Source organism: Enoplosus armatus, chromosome 10 (assembly GCF_043641665.1).
Source record: "Enoplosus armatus isolate fEnoArm2 chromosome 10, fEnoArm2.hap1, whole genome shotgun sequence".
NCBI lineage: Eukaryota > Metazoa > Chordata > Actinopteri > Centrarchiformes > Enoplosidae > Enoplosus > Enoplosus armatus.
In genome coordinates, this window is record NC_092189.1 from 7,505,368 (window position 1) to 7,532,861 (window position 27,494).

General features: G+C 46.1%; 1 protein-coding gene across 13 annotated transcripts in view; it reads left to right on the forward strand.

Annotated features, from left to right (window-relative positions):
- The window catches only part of ebf1a (EBF transcription factor 1a), a 50,876-nt gene that overhangs the window by 19,545 nt on the left and 3,837 nt on the right, over nt 1-27,494 (forward strand). For 3 of the 13 annotated variants that reach the window (XM_070913666.1, XM_070913668.1, XM_070913662.1), the window contains 8 exons: nt 9,282-9,363; nt 10,054-10,180; nt 12,561-12,682; nt 14,169-14,295; nt 21,615-21,703; nt 25,065-25,130; nt 25,726-25,888; nt 27,115-27,294. In XM_070913666.1, coding sequence (XP_070769767.1) covers nt 9,282-9,363; nt 10,054-10,180; nt 12,561-12,682; nt 14,169-14,295; nt 21,615-21,703; nt 25,065-25,130; nt 25,726-25,888; nt 27,115-27,294 — 956 coding nt within the window. Of the gene's footprint in view, nt 1-9,281; nt 9,364-10,053; nt 10,196-10,451; nt 10,458-12,547; nt 12,683-14,168; nt 14,296-21,614; nt 21,704-25,064; nt 25,131-25,725; nt 25,889-26,214; nt 26,218-27,114; nt 27,295-27,494 lie in introns of all 13 variants that reach the window. The other 10 variants (XM_070913667.1, XM_070913669.1, XM_070913661.1 and 7 more) reach the window with 7 other exon arrangements.

Here is a 27,494-nt window from a genome sequence, read left to right on the forward strand (position 1 = left end):
ACCTCATATGACTCCATATCCTTGCCGCCTCATATCCAAATGGCAAACCACCGCTTCCTCTCCCCCTTATATTTGCCCCCAGGACTCCAGAATATGGAATGGGACAGCACATGTAGTGAATGGGAAAGTCAGGGGTGGGAAGTTGACTTTTTGTCTGGACCCCGGTGCGTTCTGCGCCTGTTTTCAATTACTGTCCCGGCACAGGCGGGGTGGAGGTTTATGCGTTATATGGGAATGTAATTGACTATAACTGCCCTCTTAACATTAACCAGGTGTACTAGCTGAGTGTGTGAGATTAGGCCCCGGGTCTTGGCCGTTATGTTATGTGTGGACTGTCTTTGTGTGTGTGTGTTGTTGTTGATGTATTTATACCCTGCTCCTGTGAGGTGCTGCCCATTAGCACCGCATTTAAATCCATTTTTTCCTGTGTGTTTCTTTGCCCATTTGTATTTATGTGTGTGTGTGTGTGTGTATATAATCCTACTGCTTGTCTCTTTGTGTTCATCATGCATCTGCCTCTGTGTGCATATAAGAATGAAAGGGAAAGTTAAAAAAAGAGGCAGGATACAGATCCTGCCCGCTTCAAGGGGGGCCTGACTTTACAAGGACAAAGTCAAAATGGGCCCATTCACAAGGCTGACACACTGTGATTTGTATGTATAGTGCTGTGCAGCCTGCGGGGCACTAGCCCAGGGGCTATCACTGACACCCAGACCAGTGCACGAGCAGGGGGGGAGGAGGTGGAGGCGAATGAGGAGTGTGTGTGTGTCTAGAAGGAGAGGGTTGTGTGTGTGTGTGTGTGTGGTGGAAAGAGAAGCATCAACAGGCTGTCAATCAAGCCCTGGCCGCAGCCTGTCACTCCTCGATAGAGCTCATCCGGGGGAGAATGGGAGTCCCTGGGACCCTGAGAGGAGAAAGGAGGAGGAGGTGCAGGAGGGGAGGTGGAGGACGCAGGGAGGAGGTGACTGTCTGTCTGTCTCAGTGACTCGGGCTTGATTTGATATTTGATACCGAGCATGTGGCATTTGAATGCAAATCTATTTTGATTGTCCCACCGTCTGATAGGGTTAAGAGGAATCTATAGGGGATATGCATGTGTACCAGAGAGAGCCGGTTTAAACACACACACCCACACACACACACACACAATATAATACAGAGAATTATTCAGATGGATTATATTACTCACCAATTCACTTGCATTAGGCTGTTTCTGTCTCCGAAAGCAATATCAAGATATTTAATCTGAATAAATATGTAAGATAACAGGTCAGAGGTTACAAAAATGTTTTGTGTGGCTCCTTGTGGTTAAAGTAGTTCCCTTTATGTGGAAAAAACTTGGCAGCAAATGTATGTATACATCCTGTGCATTACTGTGTGGATGTGTACGTTTGGAAATGAGAATGTGTGCAGGATAATTATTTTCCCTGCGTGCATGTGGAGGATTGTGTTTAAAAGCAAGCATGCCAAGTAGGTAGACAGACGGACAGATAGACGGGCGGATAAAGCCGGTATTACTGCAGTATGGAAATGCGAGGCTCAGTTCCCTCCCAATTAGAGCAGTGACTTCTGAAATGCCATAATACCCATTAATTAGCAGGCTGCTATTTTCTCAGTGATATGGCTAATTAGTCTGCGAGGCTCTACACTATCTGGACCATTATTATTGGGTTGAAGCCATGCAAACACACTTGCATACACACACTTGTGTTCCGAGTTGACGCACAAACACCAGCATGCCCACGTTCATATACATACCGTACAAAGGGGGAGAGATGCGCACGGAGCGCACATTGCAACAATTTCCCACAGTTGAGTGACCCTAATTTAAGTGACACCATTATACGCTTCAGCAGCAGCACAGCACAGCGTGAGAGAGCTAATGGTGAAGAAGGGCATGTTGATGAACAGTTACAGACCGGCCGCCCTCTTCTTCAACTATATGCTCCCCATAACATGTTATTATATGCTGATAAAACCCAGCAAACAGCAGTCCTGGCCGTCCCCCTGTGGGAAACAACAGGGAAATGTTTCAACCCCCTGTAATGACTTGGCATGTGTGTGTGTGTGTGGTGCTCTCTCTGCCTCGACAGTCCATCAGTGTCTCCCACCGGACAGACAGGCCACTGACACAGCACCACGAGGCCGGGAAACCTTTTCAATCACTCCCTCACTTTTCCCTCTCTCTGTCAGGTGGCAGAAAAGGCGTGATTGATCTATTGTTTCTCCACGGTGGTAAAGGAGTGGAAAGAAGTTGTGTTGGTTAAAAAAAAACAAAAAACAGGTCTGGCATGTGTGACAACCACTTTCATAAGTTTATTAATCATCTTCATCAATAATGCAGCCCTGGCCCTGCTGTTGGTTGTCATGCAGCCTGTGTGTGTGTTTGCATGCATGCGTGCGAGTGTGCGTTCACACTCCTCGCAGCCCGATGAACTTCATAAGTGTCCCATCACCACTTTAATCAAATTACTTATGAACCAAAATTGACAGTTTTCATTAATTATAAAGGATTATTCTAATTGCGATTCAAATTTATTCATTTAGAACAGACGGCATTCAGTAATGTTTCAGGAAATTTGCATATTAAATGGAGAGGGAAGGCCATTAGCTATGCTAATGTATGCATGATTCCTTATTTTGTGATTGGTGGGCCATATGTAGCAGGCTGGGGGTGTGCAGGTGAGGAATCTAGAAGGAGCTGTAATATGTTTGATAAACACAGAGGGATGCAAGGCCAAAACACACATGTGCACATGTCCACGTGCACACACACTGTAGGAAGCCATACGTCTGTGTTCACTATCAATCTCCCTCTTTCTTTGCGCCGTCACACACACTCACTCTCTCTCTGTCTCACATTTTCTCGGTCTCTCCCACTCTCTGCCTCCATACTCCTCCCTCAAGACCCATTGGAGGGAACAACTTTTCACCCGAGAACAAACACAGCACACTAATTAAGTTTCTGATTTCTGATCCTGCTGCATTTAGAAACATAACCTTGAGCCTGTGTACAGTCACAGTCATAGTTATGATTTAATACGGTGCTTAAATGGAACAAAAAGAAAGAACTTTTGCAAGCGGCACATTCATCCCCACAATGTATGGGGCCAGTCCCGGGTAGACGCAATGCTCTTTATCAAGCTATATATAGACGATGCATTATGCATTAAGTTTAACATGTGCTTAAATCAACACTATCCAAAATGAAAACATCAGTCTTCAACTAAGGTAGAGAGGAGAACAGTTAGGGTAAATGACTGCGTAGGGAGGCACGCAGGCGGGCATAAGCACACGGTCACATACACACACACACACACACACACACACACACGGTCACACACACCCTTCGGCGTCTACTCTGGCTGATGACAGGGCCATTATTCACTGGTCAGTCCCACGAGGGCAGGGTTTGGGCTGGACAGGGTAGCAGAGCGTCCCAGCATGGCAGGACAGCGCTGAGGTGAGAGGGACCAGGACCCTTCATTACTCCTGTGGTCTGGGGCCCTGGAGCTTTTCTCTCTCTCTCTTTGTCTCTGTCTCCATCAGATTAATGGGCCAGGCCCCGACAGAGGAAGTGTTTCAATCAGCACCGCCTGCCAAGCTTGTCCATCACCTAGACAGCCTCTTATTCATCATGGCTTTGATATGCACACACATACACACACATGCACAGATGTTTATTTGGTTGCATTATTTCCCGTGCACTCTGGTGTAAATCCAGGCCACAGGTAGCGATGTTATCAGGCTACAAGTTGTTGAACCCAGCACTCCATTCTCCTACACTCTTTCCCAAGGAGGAGAGAGAGATCTCATTGCCTGTCTTTCAATGCTCGCTGCACGATTCCTCAGTTGAATTTTGAATGATCCTTTTCGGATGAAATGGATGAAACACAATTGGTTAAGTGTCTCTGGGACTTCTGTCCCCAAGCTGGGACTGGAGCTCCGGCTCCGGGGGAAGCGAGGAGCGATCTCTCCCAAGTGGGGCCTCTCCCTGAGCGGTGAAGACGCAGCGCGGATCCTCCCTGACCCACCGTCTCCCTCCTCCAGGGTCCATTTGTTCTGAGAAATATTTAACAACGGGGCAAATTCCGCTGACATGACATGCGCACGCATCGTGCAGATACAGACGAGGAGGAGGATGGGACGATGCACGGAGCGAGCTGGAAATGAATTTTTCAGCGCAGTGAGATGTTCTATTTGAATAAATCATGACACTTAAGATAGACATGAGGGCAATATAGAGGTGCTCGCTGCTACTTTGAAGAGTAGCACTCCGAAGGAATGGAGCGAAGTGTGTGTGTGTGTGTGTGCGCGTGTGTGTGTGTGTGCGTGTGCGTGCGATGGTCTCTCTTTGGTCTGTCTACCCCCATGTTTCTGTGTGTTCAATATGTGTTTTTGCATGTTTTCTTCTATGTTTTGTCTTTTTTAGTCGAGGTATCTATCTGTCTATATCTATCTGTAGAACTGGATGTTTCTCTCCCAGTAAACTGGGCCACTGCAGCCTGTTACAGCCTGGTGTCCGAGGCCCAGGGCCAGGCCTAGAGACAGACCTGGTTCTGGATTATTAATGTCCCCCCCTGTGGAGCCAGGCCCCCTCCCCCACCCAGTGCCCCCCTACACCCCTGGGGTCAGCCTGCATGGCTCCTGGTGCAAGGCCCCCCTCATAAATCTCCCTAAATTAGTGTGTGTATGTGTGTGTATACTGCAGGCAGGGAGACAGGTCACCACGAAAACAAGCCAGTCAGGCTCTTGGTTGAAGTGTCAGTGATGCATGGCGGAAAGAGCGAAGGAAAGAGTTGCAGAGAAAAAGAGAGACTATGAGAAATGAAACACAAGGTGGGGAAAAGAAAATACACAAAGTGGGAGTTGAGGATGATATTTGGTTCTCTGAGAGCGCCAGACTTCACTTTTAGTTTGGTCGTCTATTTGTCACTGTTTCTTTCTGCTGTAACGTTATATTTGCTTACAAATATTTGCACTTAATTTGAACTTGCCTCTGACTTCATTAGGATCGACTTCCTGAACAAATCTCAATGCTTAATTGCTGGAGTGCAGGATCTTCCATTCCTCTACCTGCCTAGATTAGTTCAACATGTCCCACGGTGGTAACAGGCAAGGGGAAGTGCTGTTGTGTCACTTAGTTAACCCCCGAGACAAATGGCTCCCCTCCGGAGCACAGTGAATTACACACCTCATGAAGCATATTAGGAGCCAGACACAGTGCTTTTCTTCTGGAGATGAGCTGTACGGCAAGAATGGATTGAGGGAGAGGGAGAGGAGAGGGCTGAGTTATGGCATCACCCACAGCCATTTTTACAGCGCATCGGCATCAGAACAACACAGAGAGAGCAGAGAGAGAGGAGGGGCAAAGAATAAAGAAATGAGGCACAAAGATGTACAGCACAATGTGCAACAAAAGGCTGAAAAGATGGATAAACTAGAGCTACTGAGGAAGATAAAACCGCACAGTTTTAATGTTATCCATGTTAACTTTGACAGGGAAAACAACTCTTTACCTCATTTGTTGCTAATGTAGGAAAATTATTAGAAAATATAACAGAATTGTCCCTCGGAGGCTTCCTTGCTGTTAGCTAATCGCTTAGACAATCTTTATCACCACAGTAATAATATTTAGATGCTACAGGGATTACTTAAAAGTTGTGTTATAATTGCTTTCCTTGTTTTGTTTTTTATGGGCAGAGGGTGATTTTGTGTTTAATTGCTCCAAAGTGACAAATAATGCCCGTTATGTTATGATGAAAGCGTGAGATCATTAAATTACTGTGGCGACCGGCTGCATGTGTTTATTCGTTCGTTTTTTTGCTGTTACAAATTTATGCCACGAGGCTTCAAGAGGCCAAGCAGTTATTTACACAAATTCACTTCCACAGCCATTCCTGGATTTGGGGGTAATTACGTGAGAGCGAAATGGTTTTATTTCATTTAATCTGGCCGGCGCAGCAATTTGCACTGGTAATATTTGTAGCTGTAGAGTCTGCACAGTAAAACAGCTTGAAACCAGCGAGAGCCTCAAATACAAACAAGGTAGAGGGGGCACTAATCACAACAAGGATTTACGCAGGAGAAAATTTTGACTATAGACCAACTGAAAACTGATGTTTTGAGATGAGATACAGTTTAAGTTTTGCAACATTATTTATAAGAACTGTAAACATTGTATGCAGGGTCAGAGCCGGGATGTTAGATATACTGAAGAGTCCAAATGTCCCCCCAAATTGTCTCCACATTTTCACATTGCTAAAAAGGAAAAAAAGGTCAAATTTAAAGATATTATGTATAAACATTACCAGAACCAGCCTTTAAAAACTGTAGTTTTTGTGTACTTTTAGAATGTATACAAGTGCTCCTAAGGTTGATACAAATATATACCTACCTGACCTCGGTATATATATCCACATATTTGTGTTTAGGAGGAAAATAAACATCCAAATAGGATTTTAAATTAGTGTGATGAAGATCTTCCATAAATTGATTGTCACAATAACCAATAAACTACCAGCTACCACCCAGCCACCTCCCACCAACAGTCAGCGTCAGATGTATTGCCATGAAGATTACATGAAAACCAGTTAGCAGGTGAGCAGAGAAGTAGAAGTCTTTGGCTAAAAGTAATGGATAAATGCAAAATGTGACCAAATTCATCTAAACATAGACAATATAATTGTATGAAAAATTATTGTAACAATATCCACTTTTGTGGTTAAATCAAGATCAATACTTTTGTAAGACAACGGGCGGTGTCATTGAAGGGGTACTTGAGCTCATCGAATGGACATGCGGGTCTATGTTTGACTAAAAAGGATGGAAGCCACGGCTGTAAAGTCAACAGCAACAATTGTGAAGCAGCAAGTGATCTTGTTCACTCATTAAAAAGTGAGGAAAACATGACAATAGAGAGCTGAACACAGCAAATGACAGAATTACAGGCTATCGCTCCATATTTACTGGTCAGCTGTCAATCAGATTATCCATAAATCCTTATGGTAATCGCTTTGCTATCAACACGCACTGCTCTTCATCCAACCCCCCCCCCCCCCCCCTCGCCACACACCCACTCTGTTGATCCATGTAAATGTGTGCAGCGGTGATTCTAGTCCCCTGGCTCCCGGGGAGATGAGATAGAGCACAGAGGAATCAACATGCTACAGTTTTGTAATGTTTCCATGCGGCTGACTCCAGACACCTTAAGTCATGTAAATAATGAATCAGATGATCCACGCGAGCAGGAGATGGAGGGGACACGCTGACATATGGCAAAGCGAATGAGGCATGCTGACTTTCTGACTTACTGTCCTCATCTCTTTTTTCACGCTCAATATCTCAGCACAGTCTCACTTTTTTATTTTTCCTCCTCCACCACCTCCTCCTCCTCCTGTCTCCAGTCCAAAGTCTAATATTTAACCTCCTGATGTGGTCACCCCTGACTCTGGTGACCCCGACTTTCCCCTATCCACTTATCCATCATCTGTCTATCATGAATACCTCAGAGGAGGAGGAGGAGGACAGAGCAGAGTCGATGAATTAAACAGGAGGTGCAGTGAGGAAGGTGGAGTATGTTAGACAAGTGGATGTAGTCCACAGCTGTCTGCGCGGCTGCTCTCTGACCTCGAGGAGATAAGAAAGTTGGGAGGCCCTCTGCCTTTGGGGTCCAACAGCCACTGTAAAAAAAAAAAGAAAAGAAAAACCTCCATCTCTCTGCTTCATGAATTATTGAGATATTGGCCTACAGCTTCTAAAATATACAGGAGGGTGGTCTGTCTCTCCTTTCGGATTTCACATACTCTCCTTCTGTCTATCTTTCTATCATTTTCTCCTCTCACTCCCCCCCCCCCCCCCCCCATTCAGATTTAGCCTCTTGCGCCAGCGAGATCGTAAATCAGAACACAAACAAAGCAGAAGGAGGAAAAAAAAGAGAGAGAGCAGCAGAGAAAGACAGTTTGTTATTCAGATCATAAGAGGCTTTTTCTTCTTGACTTGAAGAAGAGCGTCTACCACTAACCAGCTGTCATGCATTTAAAAGTTGTCAGGGATAAATTCACAAGTTCTTGTGTTACATCAGATGCTTCTAATGCGCACAGCAGTAGGCTGGCCCTTGAAATGAGACAGAACTCTGGTCTGTCCATTTATCTTCTTTGCTCTCTTGTTTCTTTTTTTTTTCTCGATGAAGCAATTGTCCAAGGCACGATGCTGCTTACTGTGTTTCTCTTGACATGTCTCTCTATGTGTGTGTGTGTGTGTGTGATGCTCGTGCATGATTATATCTAAGGCAGTTGGCTCCAAACGCGCTGCCCAGTGCAGAATCCTAGCCATAACAAATGAACAGAGGGTAGAAAATAAGACATATGAAAGAAAAGCTGAGCAAAGGAGTGATTCTCTCTCTGGCTGGTGGAGATCTGTATTGTAAGCAGTTTCAGCTGTCAGCACTTCTTTGAGCTACCTCAAAGGGAGGAGGAGGAGGAGAGAGGAGGGAGGTGGGTGGGGTGGGGGTGGGGGGTGTTGTAGTTTTATTTTCCCCCTTTTGAGGGTTCCTGTTTATTTGTACACGGCGCTGTTTATTTTCGCGGTTCATTTGATATAGTTTTTTTTTTCCTCTTTTCAGAGAGAGACAATGCAGAGGGGAAAGTGGAGAGATGTACAGCGCTGTAGTTTCAGTTAAAGAAGAAGTTGTCAGGCTTCAAGCCTTGGGGTGGGGCTAGGGAATAAATTGTCAGCCATCCCCTTTCTGCTTTTCAGGCCTCCGGTGCTCCCCCCACACTCCCCCCTTTACTCCTACGACCCTCCCTCCCTCCCTCCCTCCCTCATTAAGTATTGATGTGGGTAGCCATACTTGCCATCTCAGCCTATTAATAATGCATGGCAGGTGCTGTTGATGTGGTCTCTCACACTGAGATTGAGAGAAGCAGGAGTGGCAACACTGTGCTGCATAGTAGCTACAGCACAACCTCTGTCACACGACTCTGCAGCTGGGGGGGGGGGGGGGGTTGCTGCGTCTGCCCTGGTAACTTTATGGCAGCAGCTCGGAGATGGATATACAAGGTAGCATCTTACTCAATATCCCGGAGCTGTTTTTTAGAAAACTGTCTTTGTCATAAGCAACTGATGGATGAGGGGGGGATAGTGTATGAGCCTTGTCTGCCACTGCTGTTTTATTTGTTTTATTTGTAGTTTGTCTTTTGTTGAAGTAGCTCATGCTGTACTTTCAACAACAGACAGCTGCTCTTTTACTAGCTCATTTGTTTCTCTCTCTGTCTCTGCAGGTTCTTCCTCAAGTTCTTCCTGAAGTGCAACCAGAACTGCCTGAAGAATGCAGGGAACCCTCGAGACATGAGGCGTTTTCAGGTGAGATGCATCTGTCTGCACGCATACAGTATGTGTTGTATAGTGGACAACAACACCAGACAATGGCATAAATGCTCTCAGTGCTTTCCCAGTCCAGAGAGAAAAGAGAGCCCAGTATGCACTAATATTACAAAGACATATAATAATATGATTTTCTCATAAAATAATTTTAAATACTTTTTACAACAAAAAACATCCATGCATGAATCTACATACTTTCAGTTGTAGAGAAACAAAGCATTACCAACGCCTCTCTTGCATAAATACTCTCTGTGCCTCTGTAACACCATGAGCAAAGTTACAAAATGTCCCATACTGGTCAACATGGTCCCAACAATGCATGAGTTACAGCAGGCAGCTGTTTTCAGCAAAAATGCTTTAAAAAGCCAACTGCACACTACTTGCCCAGCACCAAATAGCAGACAGCCAAAGTTAATGATTTGCAGTTAAAGAGCCAGATATTTCCTTCAGGAGTCAGTCGAGACCAAAAAGCTAAAAAAGGAGAAGAGCTAAAAGGAGAATGAATGTTGGACTTAACGTGTCTGTGATTAATACACATAAGATCTTGCAGGAATTTATAATGCCCTGTTCATAATTCAACGTACACACTACTAGATAATTTGCAGGTGTCTATATCAAAGTGAGTCTTATTGTAGTTCCATGGTTTCCATCTGTCTTTCTCTCTCTCAGGTGGTTGTGTCGACTACGGTGAGCGTGGAGGGTCATGTCCTGGCCGTCTCTGACAACATGTTTGTGCACAACAACTCCAAACACGGGCGCCGAGCTCGAAGACTGGACCCCTCGGAAGGAACTCCGTCCTACCTGGAACACGGTATTAAAAGCGAGAACAAAACACCCGGGCTCTCTCTCTCACCGAGCTTTCTTTGTCATCCTCACTTTCTGTTCAACTCCCCTCCCCTCACTCCCTCACCCCCTTCCCCCCTGTCTGGCTCCGCACTCAACCCCTCTTCTGTCTCCGCTCTATCCCTCTCAAACCTGCTCTCTTGCTTTCTTTCTTATCTCTCTCCTGCTTCCTCCCGGATTCTCACTTTCCTCTCTTGTAGGGTTTCTAACTCGAGCTAAGAGAGGAGAGAGTGGTAGCTAGTGAGTCTCTTGTCTCTCCCTTGTGGCTTGCTCCCCTCAGGTCTCTGCCTCTGGGCCTTCTACTCTGCCTCGCATAAGCACTATGTGTCTTATGAGGTCTGTTCTGCTTAAAGCCAACACTGGCTTTATTTCCTCGGAGACCTGCTTTTATCCTCCAGCCCTCCATCACTCCCCATCCCTCAGGTTTTTGAACACACCCATACACACACTAAAAAAGCCCATGCACACACACACACACACACACACACACACACACATATGCACAGTCAGACCCAAACCTTTAATACTTCATAATGACATGTGCACATGATTTAGGAGCCCGCACTGATTCCCAAGTCCCTAATCCAGTTATTTTCTCATTTCGATTTCCCAGACATTGAATAAGAGAAACATATTTTTTTGTCTTTGAGGAAAGTCAACCTCAGGGATGATAATGACAAAAAACTAAGAAGGGATTTACATGATGGCCTACAGTAGATTGCATTAAGATTGAATGTTGTGGTTCAGTCTTTCTAATGACTATTCTCCAGAGGTAAGGTGGACCACTTGTCCCTGCGACTGGTCTCACAGACGATTAGGAAAGTTCACAAAGACGAGACATATTGGAGACGTCAGCGAGACTTGGATCTTACACAGAGCGAAGAGTACACGCAGTGCACTAACAGATGTTCCCTGTGTCAGAGAGATTTGTTTGGGAATTTCCTCTTCTCTGGTTTTCTATTCTCCTGATGACAAGGGATGGAGGGAGGAACAACAGGAGTGAAAGAACAAGGCACAAGGGGTAGATGGAGGGACATAGGCACAATGAGAGGACGGGGTTAAAGAGCATGGTACTATAAAGAAAAGATGAAATGTTAAGAAAGAAGACAAGGTTTCGTTTTGGTTATAGTGTGTGTTGAGTTTGTGTGCAGGATACACAACTTTGGGGGCCCATTTCAGGCGGTAATAGATGAGCAGTACATAGAGTTGAACAGATGGCACCGAGGAACACCCCAAAGTATAATCCTATCACATGGATTCACGTTCCACCATCTGGTTAATCCACACACACACATCCACACATGCACATGGAGCGCACATAATATCAGCGGCTGTGAAAAGGAGGCATCTTAGGCCGTGATTACGGCCACAGATTGCTGCTTGGTGAACGTTGATCTCTGCAGGCGTATCGGGGGGCTAAATATCATTCCAGCTTGTTGGGGAGGATCAACAGAACAGGGAGTCAGGCAAAGAGCAAAGGCTAGGCTGCAGGGAAAAAAAGTCAGCCCAGTCTAAAGTGGATTATGTCGCTTTACAGAATTACAGCATGTCTGACAAGCTGCATATCTGTTAAGGAGAGGAGATTTAGCTTGTATAAACATGTATTTTCCCCAATGCTGTTCTTTTTCTTCAATCACATCCAATAATCTCCAAGTCCATAATACCAACAGATAAGGTCAAAAAGCACATTGAATAGCAGTTATTGAAAATGTGGTTTATTGTTGTTGTTCCATGTACTTTGTCCGATAAGACATGAAGAATATGCTTTAAGAGAAAACACTGAAAGCTTACAAAACGCATTACAAATGTCCAAGCGGGAGCTGAAATGACCCTGCGTGGTCGTGTTCTCAGTGGCCAGGCGCTGAGATAGCGGATAGCAGATATATAAAACAGACAGCTGAGCAGGAGCTAAGTGTTTGGTTAATGAAGGCGGCGTATTCAGGGGGCAGAGCTGCTGTTGGCTCTTCTCCGCTCCCCGGTCGCGTGGCCTTTGATCAGACACTCAGCACACCTGACATTTACACGCCTGCACGCTTTGCCACGTGTCATAAAACAAGCGCACCGCCGCTGCCCTCACACACAGGGCAGGGGTGATGTTTAATAATGGGGTGCGTATAATCACTCTGATTAGTATTCCTCACTCGCCCCCGACCCCTGGGAGAGAGGAGAGAGGTGATGTGTGTGTGTGTGTGAGAGAGAGAGAGAGAGAGAGAGAGAGATGGAAAGAAGAAGAGAGGACTGTACATGGTGCCAGTAGCAAAGACCTTTATGGGCTGCCCTTAGCTTAGTTAGCATCTAATCTATTTTGTCTGTGTATCTTGCAGCAACCCCCAGCATCAAAGCCATCAGCCCCAGTGAAGGCTGGACCACAGGGGGCGCTACTGTCATTATCATTGGGGACAACTTCTTTGACGGCCTGCAGGTCATCTTTGGAACCATGCTGGTCTGGAGTGAGGTGAGTCACCACATGGTCACCTGAAAGAACAAGTGTATATGTGTGTATGTGTGTGTGTATGTGTGTGTGCACATGTGTGCATCCTGACCACAAAATATTAAACAGAAGCTTTTCTGCTATAAACCAATGGTTCCCAACCCTTTTTGGCTTGGGGCCCATTTAAAATGATGTTTGTTTGCAACCCCTTATCCCAGGTTACGGCCTTGGTGTGGGCATGAGTGGTACAGAGTGTGAAAGTAGTATATAGAAAAAAGTCAGAAGATGTATACATCATTTGTGCAACAGAAATACATCAGCTTCTCAAATGTGAAGGTTTTCATCAATAGGTATTATTATTATTATTATTATTATTATTATTATCATTGTTTTTAACATTTTATAGACTAGAAAATGTAATTAAAGAAATGATATATAGATGACAATGATCATTAATTGCCGCCCTTCTGTAAACCCATATCAGAAATATTTCACGGTCTGAACAGCCTGCTATCTCTTTTCTCTCTATAGCAGTTCTTATTTTTGTCATGTCTCTTTACAGCTCCCTTCCTGTCTTTTATTATGTTGGTATCTGCCTTCTTGGAATATGTGCACACCGTACAGTATGAATCTCTTTGTAAGGAGCATCTGCCACATGACTAAAATGTAAATGTAGTGTATGTGTGAAATTGAAGGTCAGTGAGCTGCACAGCTAAACAGCTTTCTCTTTAGTAAAGGAATAATTCTATAAAAAGCTCTTATATTATCTCGCTGAGAGGTGAGTGAGGCCAGACAATGGTGGAATGAAAGCGTAGCTAAGTGAGCAATGAAAGGGACAGTTAGAACAACACACACACACACGTGCACATACACACGTGCACATACACGAGGCGCTGGCAGCAGCATTGATAGCTTTTGAGCGCTGCTAACTTTGAGTGCTAGTTCACTATAGCGTGTAGAAAAATGAGTACTCAGTGAGGTCTCATCTGCGTTTTGTCTTGTTACTGTATTCCTTCAAAGACCCTTCAGCATACACACACACACACACACACACACAAATACATACATGGCGAACAGGCTCATCAACCACACTAAGTGATCCTGTTTAAGACACAGTGGTGCTTTAATGTGGCTAACGGCAGCTAGATATCCTCAGCTGACAGACACCGAGACAGGGGCAGCGGAGACAAGCATAGTATTATACGTTTACTTATACTGTGTAATAGACGTATGCAGAGGAAGGTGTGTTTTATTCATAAACAGATAACTGCTTTTGAACAGCTTACAGAGTCCATGTCAGCACTGATAACCATCCTCAGCCTCACAGTGACATTGCCTCAGGCTACGAGGCCACCTGAGGGCTTTAGCGCCAACACATCATTTTCAGGCTGATTATACAAAGAAAGAAAGTCAAAAAGGTCCGAGGCAAGCCGAGAAGAGTCCCCTGAGCATTTGTTTAGATATGAAGTTTCACGGCATTAATCTTTCTGCCCTCTCTGCCTCTCCATAGCTGATCACCCCCCATGCCATTCGTGTGCAAACTCCACCCAGACACATCCCCGGGGTGGTGGAGGTCACGTTGTCCTACAAATCCAAACAGTTCTGCAAAGGCACACCTGGACGCTTCATCTACACAGGTACTACCTATGCACGAACACTTACTAATGACACTCATTTACAGTGCAATCTAAAAAGATAATGACGCCCCAATCTGCTGGCTTTTCTCATGCAGTTTTGTCCCAGATTCTCTTATTTTCTACCAACAACAACGTGCCTTTAGAGCAATGTGGGGAAAAAAAGCAATAATCACATAAAAAAAATGCCACATGGTAGCTTTAAGTTTTATTAGGACTGTATATTTGCAATATCTGCTAAAAGTAACCTGGTACAGTTTATAAACTGTCATTTACTCTACACTGTTTCTGGAGAGAAACGTGCATGCTAAACAATTTAAAATTCAATAACATGACTCAATAATTCAGTGAAAAAGCTGACTGATCAGAGGAGGAAAAGTGTTTGCCCTCTTTTATGAAGCAGGTGAAGGTCAGGGGGAGGTTTAACCTTTTGATTAGTGGGATTATTGAGATTTAACCCTGTCAAAGGCGTGATTCGCAGAGGAAGAGGTCCAGGAGGAGAGTGTGATTTTTTTTTGACGGTGAGTGCAGGGGCATGAATAGCTCGAGTGTTATATCAGAGCGTATCGGTGCAGAGTTATAGCCGTGCGGTGAAAAGAGCGTCAGAGAGAGTGAATGTGAGGCAGTGATTAACCAATGCGAGGCCACAGGTCCCCGGGGAGTTTGTGAATCACATAAATCTGTCTGTAATCTCAACCACTGATAGACTTAGGCTGTAAGCCCCGCCTGGAATTGCCAACATTTGACAAAATCACAATTGAGAGAGAGAGAGGGTGCGTCACATCACCGGCATGCATTCGCTGCATCTTGTATGTGTCCTAATTACTGTGCATGGACAGAATCCATGTCCATGGGTCATAATTATGACTCTGTGTTTGTGTACTTACGGAAAAAGGCGGCGATAGGCTGCCTGTGTTTGTTTGTATTTATGTGTGAATGTACTCCTGGCACACACACACACACACATGCACGTTGACAAGTAACTGCATTACTAAGACAGAGGGCAGATGGGTGGGCAGCCTTTGCCATGCCAGAGCTGTCCAACAGCCCGCACTCTGCCAAACCCATAGAGCTGTGTGTATATAAGTTTGTGTAGGTGTGTGTATATGTGTGCGCGCAGCCTTTTAATGCGCCAGACATGTGGGAACCGTATGCATAAACGCCCTATCTCTTCCCAGCCCTCCACTCTTTCCCCTTGTCACATTCACTTATTCAAAACTTGCTTCTTTGAATGAATTCATCCCTCTGCCTCTCGGCTTCGACGGAGGCACATAGAAGAATCTCAACAGGTGAGAGGTAGCAAGAGGTCATCCACTGGGAGCTGAACACACACACACACACACACACACACACACACAGTGATGCTGCTTGCCAAGCGCTGGCGCCTTCACGGTGACACAGTCAACCGTGTCGAGGCATAGATCCCAGTTCTCCTCTTCACACACTTCACTTCAGCCTCTGCTCTGTACCCTCAGCGGGTATTTGTACCTCTCCCACAGCTCCTTTATCAACCCTCTTCTTTTTTTATTTCACGTTCTCCTGGCGAGGAAGAACCTGCTCATATTCTGTATTTTGAATGAGAGAACAGCAAGAGGATAAGCAGAGTATCTGGAGCAAAAAAAAAGCAATTGATGAGAGTGGAGGGTGGTGGATGAGGAAGGGAACAGGGGACAAGGATGGGAGAGAAGGATGGAGGATTACCATGGGCCATGTTGCCCTCCTGGGTCTGTTTGGCACCAGTTTGAGCCCAGTTGCCAGTGGGTACTAATCATGGAGGATTGGCAGCACTGCGTGGCAGCTGGCAGCTAGCACATATACACACACACACACGCGCATCAACACAGCCCCACACTCGCAGACATGCATATACTCATATATTACTTGTGCACACACGGTCACACACACACACACACACACACACATGCGCACACTGAATTACATTGGGGACAGCTGGCATTGCTAATCAACTTCAGCTGAGGAGAGGAAAGCGAGCAGCTCACAGACCTAATTAAGTCACCACGTACCCAATACTGCTGCTACTGCTACTTTGCAAACATACCCAACACACACACACACACACACACACACACACACAACCCATCTATAGGTTCTCACCCCAATGGAAACATTTCAGCTGTAGTCCAGGACAGAGGAGACAAGCGGGGGACTTTTGGTGCAGAGGAGATTCGGAGAGAAGCTATTACAGTAATATGTCCTCTATCGTCTCTGAGGACTCCTCTGCCATTAGACTTCAGAAAGCTCCAATTAGACTCATCAAAGGCAATTAAGCTCTCCACTGATAAGAATAAAAGAATGTTGTTTTTTTCATTCTCTACTCTTCCTCTGTCTTTTTATCCCCTTATCCCCCTTCTGTTCCTCTCTCTGCCCTCTGCCTTACCCACCTCTGGGGCTGAGAGCTCTCCCTAATCTCTCTCTCTCTCTCTCTTTCTCTTTCTCTTTCTCTTTCTCTCTCTCTCTCTCTTTCTCTTTCTCTCTCTCTCTCTCTTTCTCTTTCTCTTTCTCTCTCTCTCTCTCTCTCTCTCTCTCTCTCTCTCTCTCTCTCTCTCTCTCTCCTTTCTCTCCTTCTCTCCCATTATCAGGTCATTGCCCACCCCCCTCCACTCCCTCCCCTGTACAAATGCATCTCCATGTTTGGTTGTGTGTCACCTTTTACTGGAATGCTGTCTTTGTAACATTCATCAGAGGAGCTCTCCCTTTTCTTTTCTCCATGCAATATAGAGTGATAATACTCTCTGCCACTAGGTCCTGTGTGTGTGTGCGTGTGTGTGTGTGTGTGTGTGTGCGTGTGTGTGTGTGTGTGTGTGTGTGTGTGTGTGTGTGTGTATGTATGTGTGACACAGGGATACTGGCCATAGATTGGGGGAGTTGATGAATCACCCTTGTCGTTCAAAAGGCAATCCCTCCCTCCTCAGTATGCAGCCTTGTCTGCTTAGTGCTTCCTCTACAGCTTCTGCTGATATTAAAAGGCTCTGCTGGCTCACATTAAGGCCGGCACCGTGCGCACCGTCACGCATCCGCACACACACACGCACAAACATTAGGGGTAGTTTTTCAGCGCTGAGTGCAGATTAGGTGTGTAGGAAACATCACTCAGTAGCCGCGAAACAGCGAAGGGAAAAAGACAAAAGTCAAGAACAGAATTTAAACCAGCCGGGACGCTGCTGACATTTCTCTCCGTCTCTCCTCTGACTGCCTCTGTGCTCCAAATTAGTTTCAGGAGTGGAGGAAGGACTGTCCTTTGTCTGTCATTTTATACACTCCAGACACTGGAGTGAGACACAGATAATGCCACAGTAAGTGTTGTAAGCATGTCACACACACACTGAGAGGCATGGTTTTACTCAGATGGTGCCTGAGTACTTCAAATTAGTAATATATCTGATGCTGATTGTGCTGATATCATGATGTTGGTGCAGTCTGTCAGTGAGAGAATATACTGCCTGTTTTTCCACAGAAACAAAGTTAACATAGACTTGCATATATATTCTACATTATAACGCACACTTCATGCATGAGCACATTCACACATCCCAGACACACAAATGCTGCATGGAGTCATCTGGCAATAAAAGTGGGGTGCGACCACGAGCTGGTCAATTACTTGTCTTGCTCCTATTTGTGAATGCTGTCTTTTATTGAGCTTGGGTGGAGGCCTGCTGTTGATTAAAACGGCTGGTCTCCAGCTGGAGACGGGGGCCAGCTGAGATAGCTGCACACATTCACATTTACTGCGCACAGTCTTAACAGTGAGGAAATTCACACCTCTATTTGAGATTGAGATTAATTTTCTGCACCATGTGGCTTGTCTTCCCTCTTTAGCATGCTCCGTTCTTATTACAGGAGCATCTGGTCCATGATGATGATGTAAATGAATTTCGAACGTAGATTATTTTATGCCCCGCTGAAATGAGCGGCGTTCACTGGGGAATGATTTCTTATGTTTTCTTATATCTTAATTCAAGCGCTTTTCCTCCAGAATTTGCATTCTCCCAGTGAGGAGCCGTGCTGTCAGGTATTGTTAACTGTCGACATGCACTTTTTGCAACAGATAATTAGAGCTTAGGTTGTAGTAGCATCCACACCTCCATTGATTTGTAGAATCTCTTTGCCCCCCCCCCCCATCTTCTCCTCCTCCCTCAGCCTCTCCCTTCCTTTAGGAGTAAAAAGCTCTACTCATCTGTTTTCTGTGTATGAATTTCCAGCCATGCATTAGTCTCCCTGACATGTTCAAGCGATGCTTTATTTAGCTTGTCGGATTCTGCAAATAAACGCAATCTCTGGGTTTATGGAAAAATGGATAAAAATTAGATTGTAAGGTATTGATCTGGATTGTGAGTAGTCGGTGGGGGTGTTATGTGTGTGTGTGTGTGTGTCTGTGTGTGTGTGTGTGTCTGTGTGGTGATGAGGGGGGGGGGGGGGGGGGCAGCTCTCATCTGTGTGAGGGGGGGCGGGGGGGAGAAATGAAGCCGTAATTCAGGGCTATTGAACCCCCTGCCACTGGCGGCATCGATCGCAAGGCAGCGCTTATGAGATCACACCTGAGCACTGGAGACTGCAGAGGGGGTGGGGAGGGGGGGGGGGGGGACGAAAGGAGTAGAGACCGAGAAGGAGAAAGAAATAGAAGGTTTGTGATATGATCAGCTCCTTACCCACTGTCTGTGGGCCTGTTAAGGTGTTAACATCAGGCCTCAGAGCCAATTACCTAACCCTGCAAGTACACTACCCACCCCCCACCCCCCCACGCACTCACACACTCTCCCACAGTGTTGTGACACAGCAGGAGAAGGAGACAGGGCTACTGGACACTTACTGTAGTTTCCCCTCCTCCTCTCTTGTGTGGACGACTCCACCACACTGACCTCTCAATTATCCCTCATCCCCCCACCTGCTCCTTTCTGCGCCCCAAACTTCCCCCCTCCCCCTCCCCCTTTTATTCCTCCCCTAAAGCTCATACCTCCAATACCCCTCCACCCTAGCCTCCTCTCCTTCTCCTACACCCTCACCCCTTCATACACACTCCCCCTGCGGCTCTGTGGGTTATTATAGTGAAATATGAAGCGGTGTGGATTCTAGGCTTCATGAAATTTCCATGAGCATTGATCTGATCTGATGTGGGTGATTGCTAGGTGAATCCCTCCAGTCCAGGGCTGTTGCTCATCTATTCATTTATTTATGGCAGTTATGTTTTACTGGCTTTGATTTGCTCTTCTGGAGAGCGACAGCAAAGGATTATAAATATACCTGTATAGGAGAGTGTGCTTTGAATCTTGGAGTGTACCGACACACCACTCCTCTTTCGAGGCAGGAGAGTTGTTTTTTTTTTCTCCATCCAGTACTAATTCTTATTGTGAAATGTGAGATATTGAGCATCGATATAAGAGCATAAAATGCCAGGATAATCCCCGAAGACACACAGCCATGTAGTTAGTGGTGCGCATTGTCCCCCACATACTCCTCTTCTGGTTTATGGTCCTTGAAAACGAGCAGAGACAATATCGCTTCCTCTCTCAATTACCAAAATTGTCTCTTTATTTGTAATAGGGGGTATCTCTGTATGTCTTGGGGTTTTTATGCTATTGTTCACTCGAGGCTCATTTGGCGCATTGTGAAGAACTGATAAAAAATTCATCATAAAAACAAAAGCCTTTGAGACGAACGAGAGGATGTTGTCGGAACAATCCCCTCCTCAGACTGCAGGCCTAATCCAGGGCAAATCCTCCTTAAGGCTTTAGAGAGATCAGAGAATAGGGAAGTAATGTCAAATATTTGTCCTCAGAAATAATTCATACTTTATTTGTTGCATGTGATCATTGCATTGTTTTGGCTTATTTTATCAGTCGACCAGCTGGCCTGTAATGTGTCATTCTTCAGAAGTTGAGCCTGCCTCTGGCATCTCTACTGCTACTTTTTTTTCTCTCTGTACTGTCTTTGCTTCGAGCTATTCACCTTTCCTTTCTTTCACTCTTATGGATTACTGGAACGGTCCACTGGGAGAGCCGTCCAAATACGTTTGTGTTGCCAAAACAGAGCATCGCCGATTCTTGCTCCTTTGCTCTCTTTTGGTTTGTGTGTTTGAGCGAGCAGCTCAGGAGGAGCCATGGTGAAGTCACTATAGGTCCAGCAGGACAGCTTGTACTCATAGCCTCTAGGGGCCTTTTTTCTGGGGGCCGCCTAGTCAGCCTGGCTGCTCAGATGTGAGGCGAGCAGGGCATCAGCCCTCAGGAAACGTCCAAGCTGCGACCCACAGGGGAAACAGACGGACGGCACAGACACATACAGGCAATCCTCGCGCATAATGACTCCTTCTCTTTCCACACATACAAGTACAAATACACACATGTTCAAACCACAAACTCTGTACAGAAGCAGTATCTTGTAGGCTGTAGCCCGGAAAAGTAGCCAAGACTGTTATCCATGTATGTGCATTGACTCCTCAGGCAACCCACAAAGAGACACAGGGGGGGAGGAGGGTAAAAGACAGAGAAGAGAGAGGCAGAGAGTACATTAGGAATGAATTATGTGGAGAGAGCACTTATCCAACAATCCTCCTCTGAAGTGTTTGTACTATAAGCCTCAGATCTTCATTGTATTTATTCTAATGTTTAAATATTCATGGTAAATCTTCTCATATTCAATTACCGTAGCACGACCACAGCATGCCTAGAGAGTGCTTTCTCCCTGCTGCCTGGATGATCTGACTCTGTGTGTGTGTGTGTGTGTGTGTGTGTGTGTACACGACCGTCTGTGTGTGTGTGTGTGTGTGTGTGTGTGTGTGTGTGTGTGTGTGTGAGTGTACACGACCGTCTGTGTGTGTGTGTGTGTGTGTGTGTGTGTGTGTGTGTGTGTGTGTGTGTGTTTAGCTTGTTCCCCGGAGCGATCAAGCCTTTGTTATATTGGAACCAGGCTCTGTAATTGCTTATATTAGTCGCTGATCAACGCAAGACCACAGGACACACACATGCATACACACAAACACACACACACTCAGCCTGATTCCTGACAGTCTTTTTATTAACCACCAAAGCAGGCGACAGAGAGAGATTCATTACATCACAGGCAAACAAAGACACACACCAGACTTAATAGAGAACACCCACATTTTCAGCGTGTTTAGTTTAATGTTGAAATATTCATGTAAAACCGCGCTTAATTCAGTCAATTCTACCGTCGGAGAGAATCGCTCGTTTCTCCTGCTCTATCTCTGTGTTGCTTTTGAACAGCAGGTGTTTTCATTATTAAGAATGAAGCGTTAAACTTTTTTTTCCTCTTTCTTCCCCGCCTCTCTTTCTGTTTGTGCTTAGCGCTGAACGAGCCCACCATAGACTACGGCTTCCAGAGGTTACAGAAGGTCATCCCCAGACACCCCGGAGACCAAGAGAGATTACCCAAGGTACAGTGCTTCCACTCCTCTCATGTATCTGCGCTCATACTGGTTGCAATTATTTTACAGGAATTTGTCTTGGTAACTCTGGTACAGAGAGGTATTGACGACTTCTAGAGTTTCATAGCGTGTATGGATATACATGGCACAAGGGCAGCATGACCTCACATAACAGAGGAATGACTGTGTGCTATTATAGACAGTAGGCTATACATGACACTATGCAGCACGCACATAAACTTTTTTATCATATGTTCATGGTCATTTTCTGCTCAAACAAACACTTTATTTGCGTAGCGAGCGCACAAGCAGCTCTATTCATCCTTCCACCAAGTATAAGGTCATTTAGACTGGCAAAGTGGGAGAGGAAAGGGAGAGATGGAGGGAGGAAAAGAGGGAGAGAGGGAGTAAAGGAGGCTGAGGGGAGAGAGGAAGAGAGAGGCAGAAGCAGGTTAGGTGATCCATCATAGCTGTCCAGTCTTACCTCCTGCTGGGTCAGTGGATCGAAGTCAACCCCGGGTGGACTTTATTACTTCCAGCACACACACACACACACACAAACCAGCATACACACACATATATAGAAATGCACGTACACACTTCTTGGTGCCTGTATATGCGCACATACACACTCAGTGGAGGGAAGTCACCATGAGGCAGAGATGGAGAGCCCAGGTAGATGCAGAAGGAAGATAGAGAAATCACTTGTCCTCGCTGTGTGTCATGTCTGGTGGATACAAGACTTGTCCTGGTGAGTTCTGGTCTTTAGCCTATCAACCCCCTGTATCTCTCTAAATATCTTTGTATCCATCCATCTCTTCTCTTCTCCTCCTCTTCCTCCCTCACTCCACGGTGTCTCTTTCTCTTCTAAATGAACAGCGGTAGCTGGCAGGCCCGGTTGTTCATTTCAGCTCTATTGATTTGTGCCTTTATTGAGGTAATAACAGTTTGTTGACCACACTTCTCTCAACTGTTGGCCTCAATCATGAGAGAGAGAGGGCAGGAGAGGGGCATGCACTGGCAACTTCTTGTGCTACAAATGTCCATTCATTGCCTCTTGGCGAAGCCTCTTTGTGGTTGTTCTTCAGTCAATTTTTAATCGAGATTGAATTGATTGGGAATATAATGTATTCCATTCTAGTGGCACCGCCTTTGAGGGGATTCTTAATGAACCCACACACACACTGAGCAGGAAAACAAGCAGGATATCTGCCAATGCCTGTTCCATCTCTGTATTTTGTGGTAATGATCCAGTGTCCAGCTGAAAACAGCCCCCATACTGTGCTGTGGCTAATAGTCAGGCAGCCAGAGTGCTGGGTAGCTCAGGCACAGCCAGACTGCAGGGTGTTTAGCTAAGGCTGTGGTGTAGCTGGGGGTCTGGGGCCGGCTAATGAGTGACCGCCCTGCCAGACGGGGCCAGGCTCTGCTCTGGATCAGGTTCCCCTTCCTGTTGACGTCTCTGTGGGCCTGACTTTACGGGAAGAGACCCTGCGCCCAGGAAATGGTCTCCCCTTACAGCAGCAGAGCTAGGGAGGCAGCACGGCGCTAACCACATTTATCTGTTTATCAGAATGACTCTGGAGCGCTGCCTAATCGCGTTTAGCTACTGGACAGATCCCTTTGCTAACGAGAGACTGATAGGTACAGACAGGGCACAGGACCACGAGAGAGTGATTAATGGAGAGAATGGAAGAGGAGAGAGACAAGAGAAAGTAGTATGGAGACGCAGGTGAAGAGAGAGTGGAGATTAGAGATGGAGATGCACAGGCAGACAGGAGTGCATGTCCTAAAGAGAAAGAGCTGAGAGGCTATGAGGCTCATAGCTGCTGCAGAGAGAAGCAGAAAAAAAAAGTGAAGTGACTAAGGTTTCATGTGTCCTCCCTGAACACTGTTACACTCCAGCTGCAGATCTGTTTGTGTCCTAATGCCTCACACTTTCTTCATTTCCCCTCCTCCTCCCTCTCTTCCTCCTCCTCCTCCTCCTCGTCCTCCCCTCCCTCCCGTCATCCATCCATCTACCTATCTTGCAATCCCTGGGAGGCATGGGGTGTCGAAGAAAAGCAGAGAGACGGAAGCGAGGAGCAGTGCATACATACTAAAGAACCACTTACCTTCCTAGGGCCTCTACATCTCTCAATCACCCCAAGCAGGCCTCCTCTCTGGTCTCCCCTCTTTCCGTCTCTCCCCCCCCCTCACCCCCCGCCTCCCTGTATGCCTCCCCCAGATAGTGCTAGTAATGGGAGGTTAACACAGAGGCAGCGCTCCCATTATTGAGTGAATTTAGCACCTCGGACAGCGCTCTACAATCTTTATTGCTTTGCTGACCCTCTCGTCATGTCCTGGGCGTGCTCGACAGCCTCCACATGTGCGTGGCTGCGTGTGCGGTTGTACCTGTGTGTGTGTGTGTGTGAGATATGAGGTCTGATTGAAAGGCAGTGTGTCACGGAACAGAGAGCACACATGCTCCAGGGCTTGTTCACAGCGAGGGATACACTCAGGAGGGTATAGCGCACAGCGTGTGTGTGTGTGTGTGTGTGTGTGTGGAAGAGAAGGAGGGAGAGAAAGAAACGAGGAGAAGGTTGGAGGGGAGGGGGGCTGCAATTTTCTGGTTGTCGCGCCTCCAGCATATATCCTGGCCCCGGCACATTAACTTTTAAAAAGGGTTTCGCAGGGCTGTAGGTGTCTACATCACACACACACACACATATAACGACTGCCTGGAGTCACACACTCATACACTAAGCGAGGGAAAAGAATAGAGACAGAGAGAGGAGAGAAAGGAGGGTAAGCGGTAGAAAATGAGCGCGGCGGAACGGCAACACTGCGGAAGGATAAATGTTTGATGTGGGAAATTCCACTCGGCGGTTTTCACCTGAGCAATGATGTTCTACATTTATCACACAAAGTGGATGCAGGGCTATTCACTTGGATCATTACCAGGGTTAATACAGGCCAGGAGACGGGTGTGTCCCAGCTGACGAGGGGAGTTGTATGGCCGTCAACCTGATGATATGTTGTGTTAAATGAGATTGATGTGCGATCACGTGTGGTAGATTCATGATCCGGCGGTGACAGCGGGGAGGAGAAGACGCAGAAGATGGTTGACGGATAAAGAGATATAGGCTCATGTTTTATTCACAGATAACAGTATCTTACCTCTGCTCTCCCAAACTGCCCGGCGAGTAACAAAGTGCCGGGACAGGCCCATTTCTCTTCCTCTCCCTTCCTCTGTCTGCCTCCTTCCTCTCTTGCACTCTCTGTTCTGCATTCACAGCATAATGTAAGACGTGAAATGTAATAAAAGTGACTGAACTCTTTGAGGCGTCACACTCATGATCAATCCCCTTCCTCTTTCTGCGCTCGATTGTAGGAGGTGATCTTAAAGAGAGCGGCAGACCTGGTAGAGGCTTTGTACGGGATGCCTCACAATAACCAGGTAAACACTCAACACAAGAAGCATGTACGCAGAAAACATCAATATCTTTCCTCAGATGAAATTATGTTTTGTGGTTCGGACCACTGGCAGCATCAAAGGCGGTGTCTCCGCTGGCCCAGCAGCACCCTGCTGTGTTCATGCGAGATCTGGGACCCGCAAACACACACATGGGAATAAGTAAGCGCTTTTATCAGCTCACATGTTGAGGAGGAGACGTACATTGAAAACTAAACGTAGGGGGAGGAGAGGAGAATAGGAAAGAGTACAGAAGCAGATGAAGAGGAGGAGGAGAAGAGAATGGAAACATGAAGCAGGGAGGAAGAGAGAGGAAGAGGCAAGCTAAAGATTTGATGAGTCTGTTAATGAGGCTTTTTCCTCCATTTACTGGAACCAATCCCACCACTCCCAGTGACCACTGATAGAAACCACTCAGCCTGCTAGGTTTACACACGCAATATCTCAAGCAGGGATCTAGCATTCTTGCGAGGCCATAAAGCCTGCATCAAGGGCATACTTTCTCTTCTTCTCTCCTCCTCTGTCCTGCCTCTGATGCTGACCACAGCTCTTTTTATTTTTCTCCCTTCCTCATTGTCAGGAGATGATTCTGAAACGAGCAGCGGACATCGCAGAGGCCCTCTACACGACAGTGCCACGAGGGCACAACCAGCTCGCCAACCTTGGCAGCGGCTCCGTCCATGCTGGCATGATGTCCGTAAACTCCTTCACTGGGTCGGAGGTGGCGCAAACAGCCAATCAGGGTGAGCAAACTCAACAGGAAACAATTAAAGTCTATTACCATGGAAAATGTGGCGGTGATTTCTTTCTGTTTTTTTCTCTTTGTTGAGGGAGGGATGGATTGTAAAGATGAGTAGTAGTGATAGTGAAATTTTATTTTTCATGGGGGAAATTCAGAGAGGGTGATTTAAGAGCATGGAGCAAATAAGGATGATTCTGAGAAATGAGGAAAAGAGGAGGAGGAGGAGTAAGAAAGAGGGAAAACTTGAGACGAGGAAAGAACGAAGGTGAGAGAGTGAAGAATGGGGAAAAAGAGAGCCATGGATGGAGTGCGATGGAGAAATATGAGTGGGTCCTAGGGGTGTGTATATTAGACTGGGGTCGGCCCCTGTCTGACAGAGAGAGATGTGGGTGCAGTCAGTGGTGATTCATCACATGTATCAGGGGAAGGAGAAGGAGAGTGGATGGACCAGCCTCTGGATATGTCTCAATACTTCCAATGAGCCTCCTCGCCTCTTCCTCTGTCCTTCATCTTCATCTGGAAACATGTTCAGACGTGGAGAAAACCACAGATATCAGCTGCGTGACTTGCTGGCCTACAGTTTCCAACTCGTAACAGATGAGAATGGGGAATTGGCGGTACCTAATTATCAAGAGGGAGGCTACTACAGTAGAGGAGTGCAGCCCTTGTTGCACGAGAGAGCAGAAATTCCTGATGTTCAATTCCAGCTGGGGCTTTTTTTTTTTTCCAGTGTCAGCACGTTGGACCTGAGATGTATATTTATAGTCTTCTTTCCATCTTGTCCTCTTTCTGTTCGCTGCCCCTGTAAAGCATAAAGGAGAAAAGGCTCCTGTCAGAAATACTGGCTTCATTCTTCATAAATTACAGGAGAGCTGCACAGGCCTTTTAGTGTTAATTGTCTTATCAATATATCTAATTTTGGAGAGGAGCCAGTGAGGTTAAAGGCCTCTTGTTTCAGTGGTTGGATTGCAGCTAGCTCCCCCTCACATCATTCTTCCTCCGCTTTGTTCGTCGCTTTCTCCCTCTGCCATATGCTGTCGAAGATTTTTCAAAAATGTCTTTTGGCTTATATTGCTATGTCCATTAGCCATGTAGGGGAAGGGGTATTTGGCAGCATTGCATGTAGGCTTTCTTGTTTTGTTTTGTTTTGTTTTGTTTTGTTTGCCATCTGCTACACCCCTAACACCTATTCTCTCTCTCCGTCTCCCTCTCTTTCCCTGTCCATAGGTTTCAATAGGAGTACAAGCAGTGTGTCCCCTCATGGTTATGTCCCCAGTTCCACCCCCCAGCAGAGTAGCTACAGCTCTGTCTCCACTAGCATGAATGGCTACGCTAACTCTGGCATGGCAACCTTGGGCACCTCGCCCAACTTCCTCAATGGATCTGCAGGCAACTCGCCCTATGCTAGTGAGTAAATGCATCACATCCTAGATCTGAGATCAAAGGGGATGACAAAAAAATCAATGCAGGGAAAGCGACAACAAAAATTGAATCAGAGCCTTTTGGACATAAAAGAATTTACAAGAATAGAGAACAGGAGGTGGAAATAAGACGTGACACACAAGGAGAAAGTGCAGTTCAGCTGGCTCATCTGTTTCTTTAAGAAC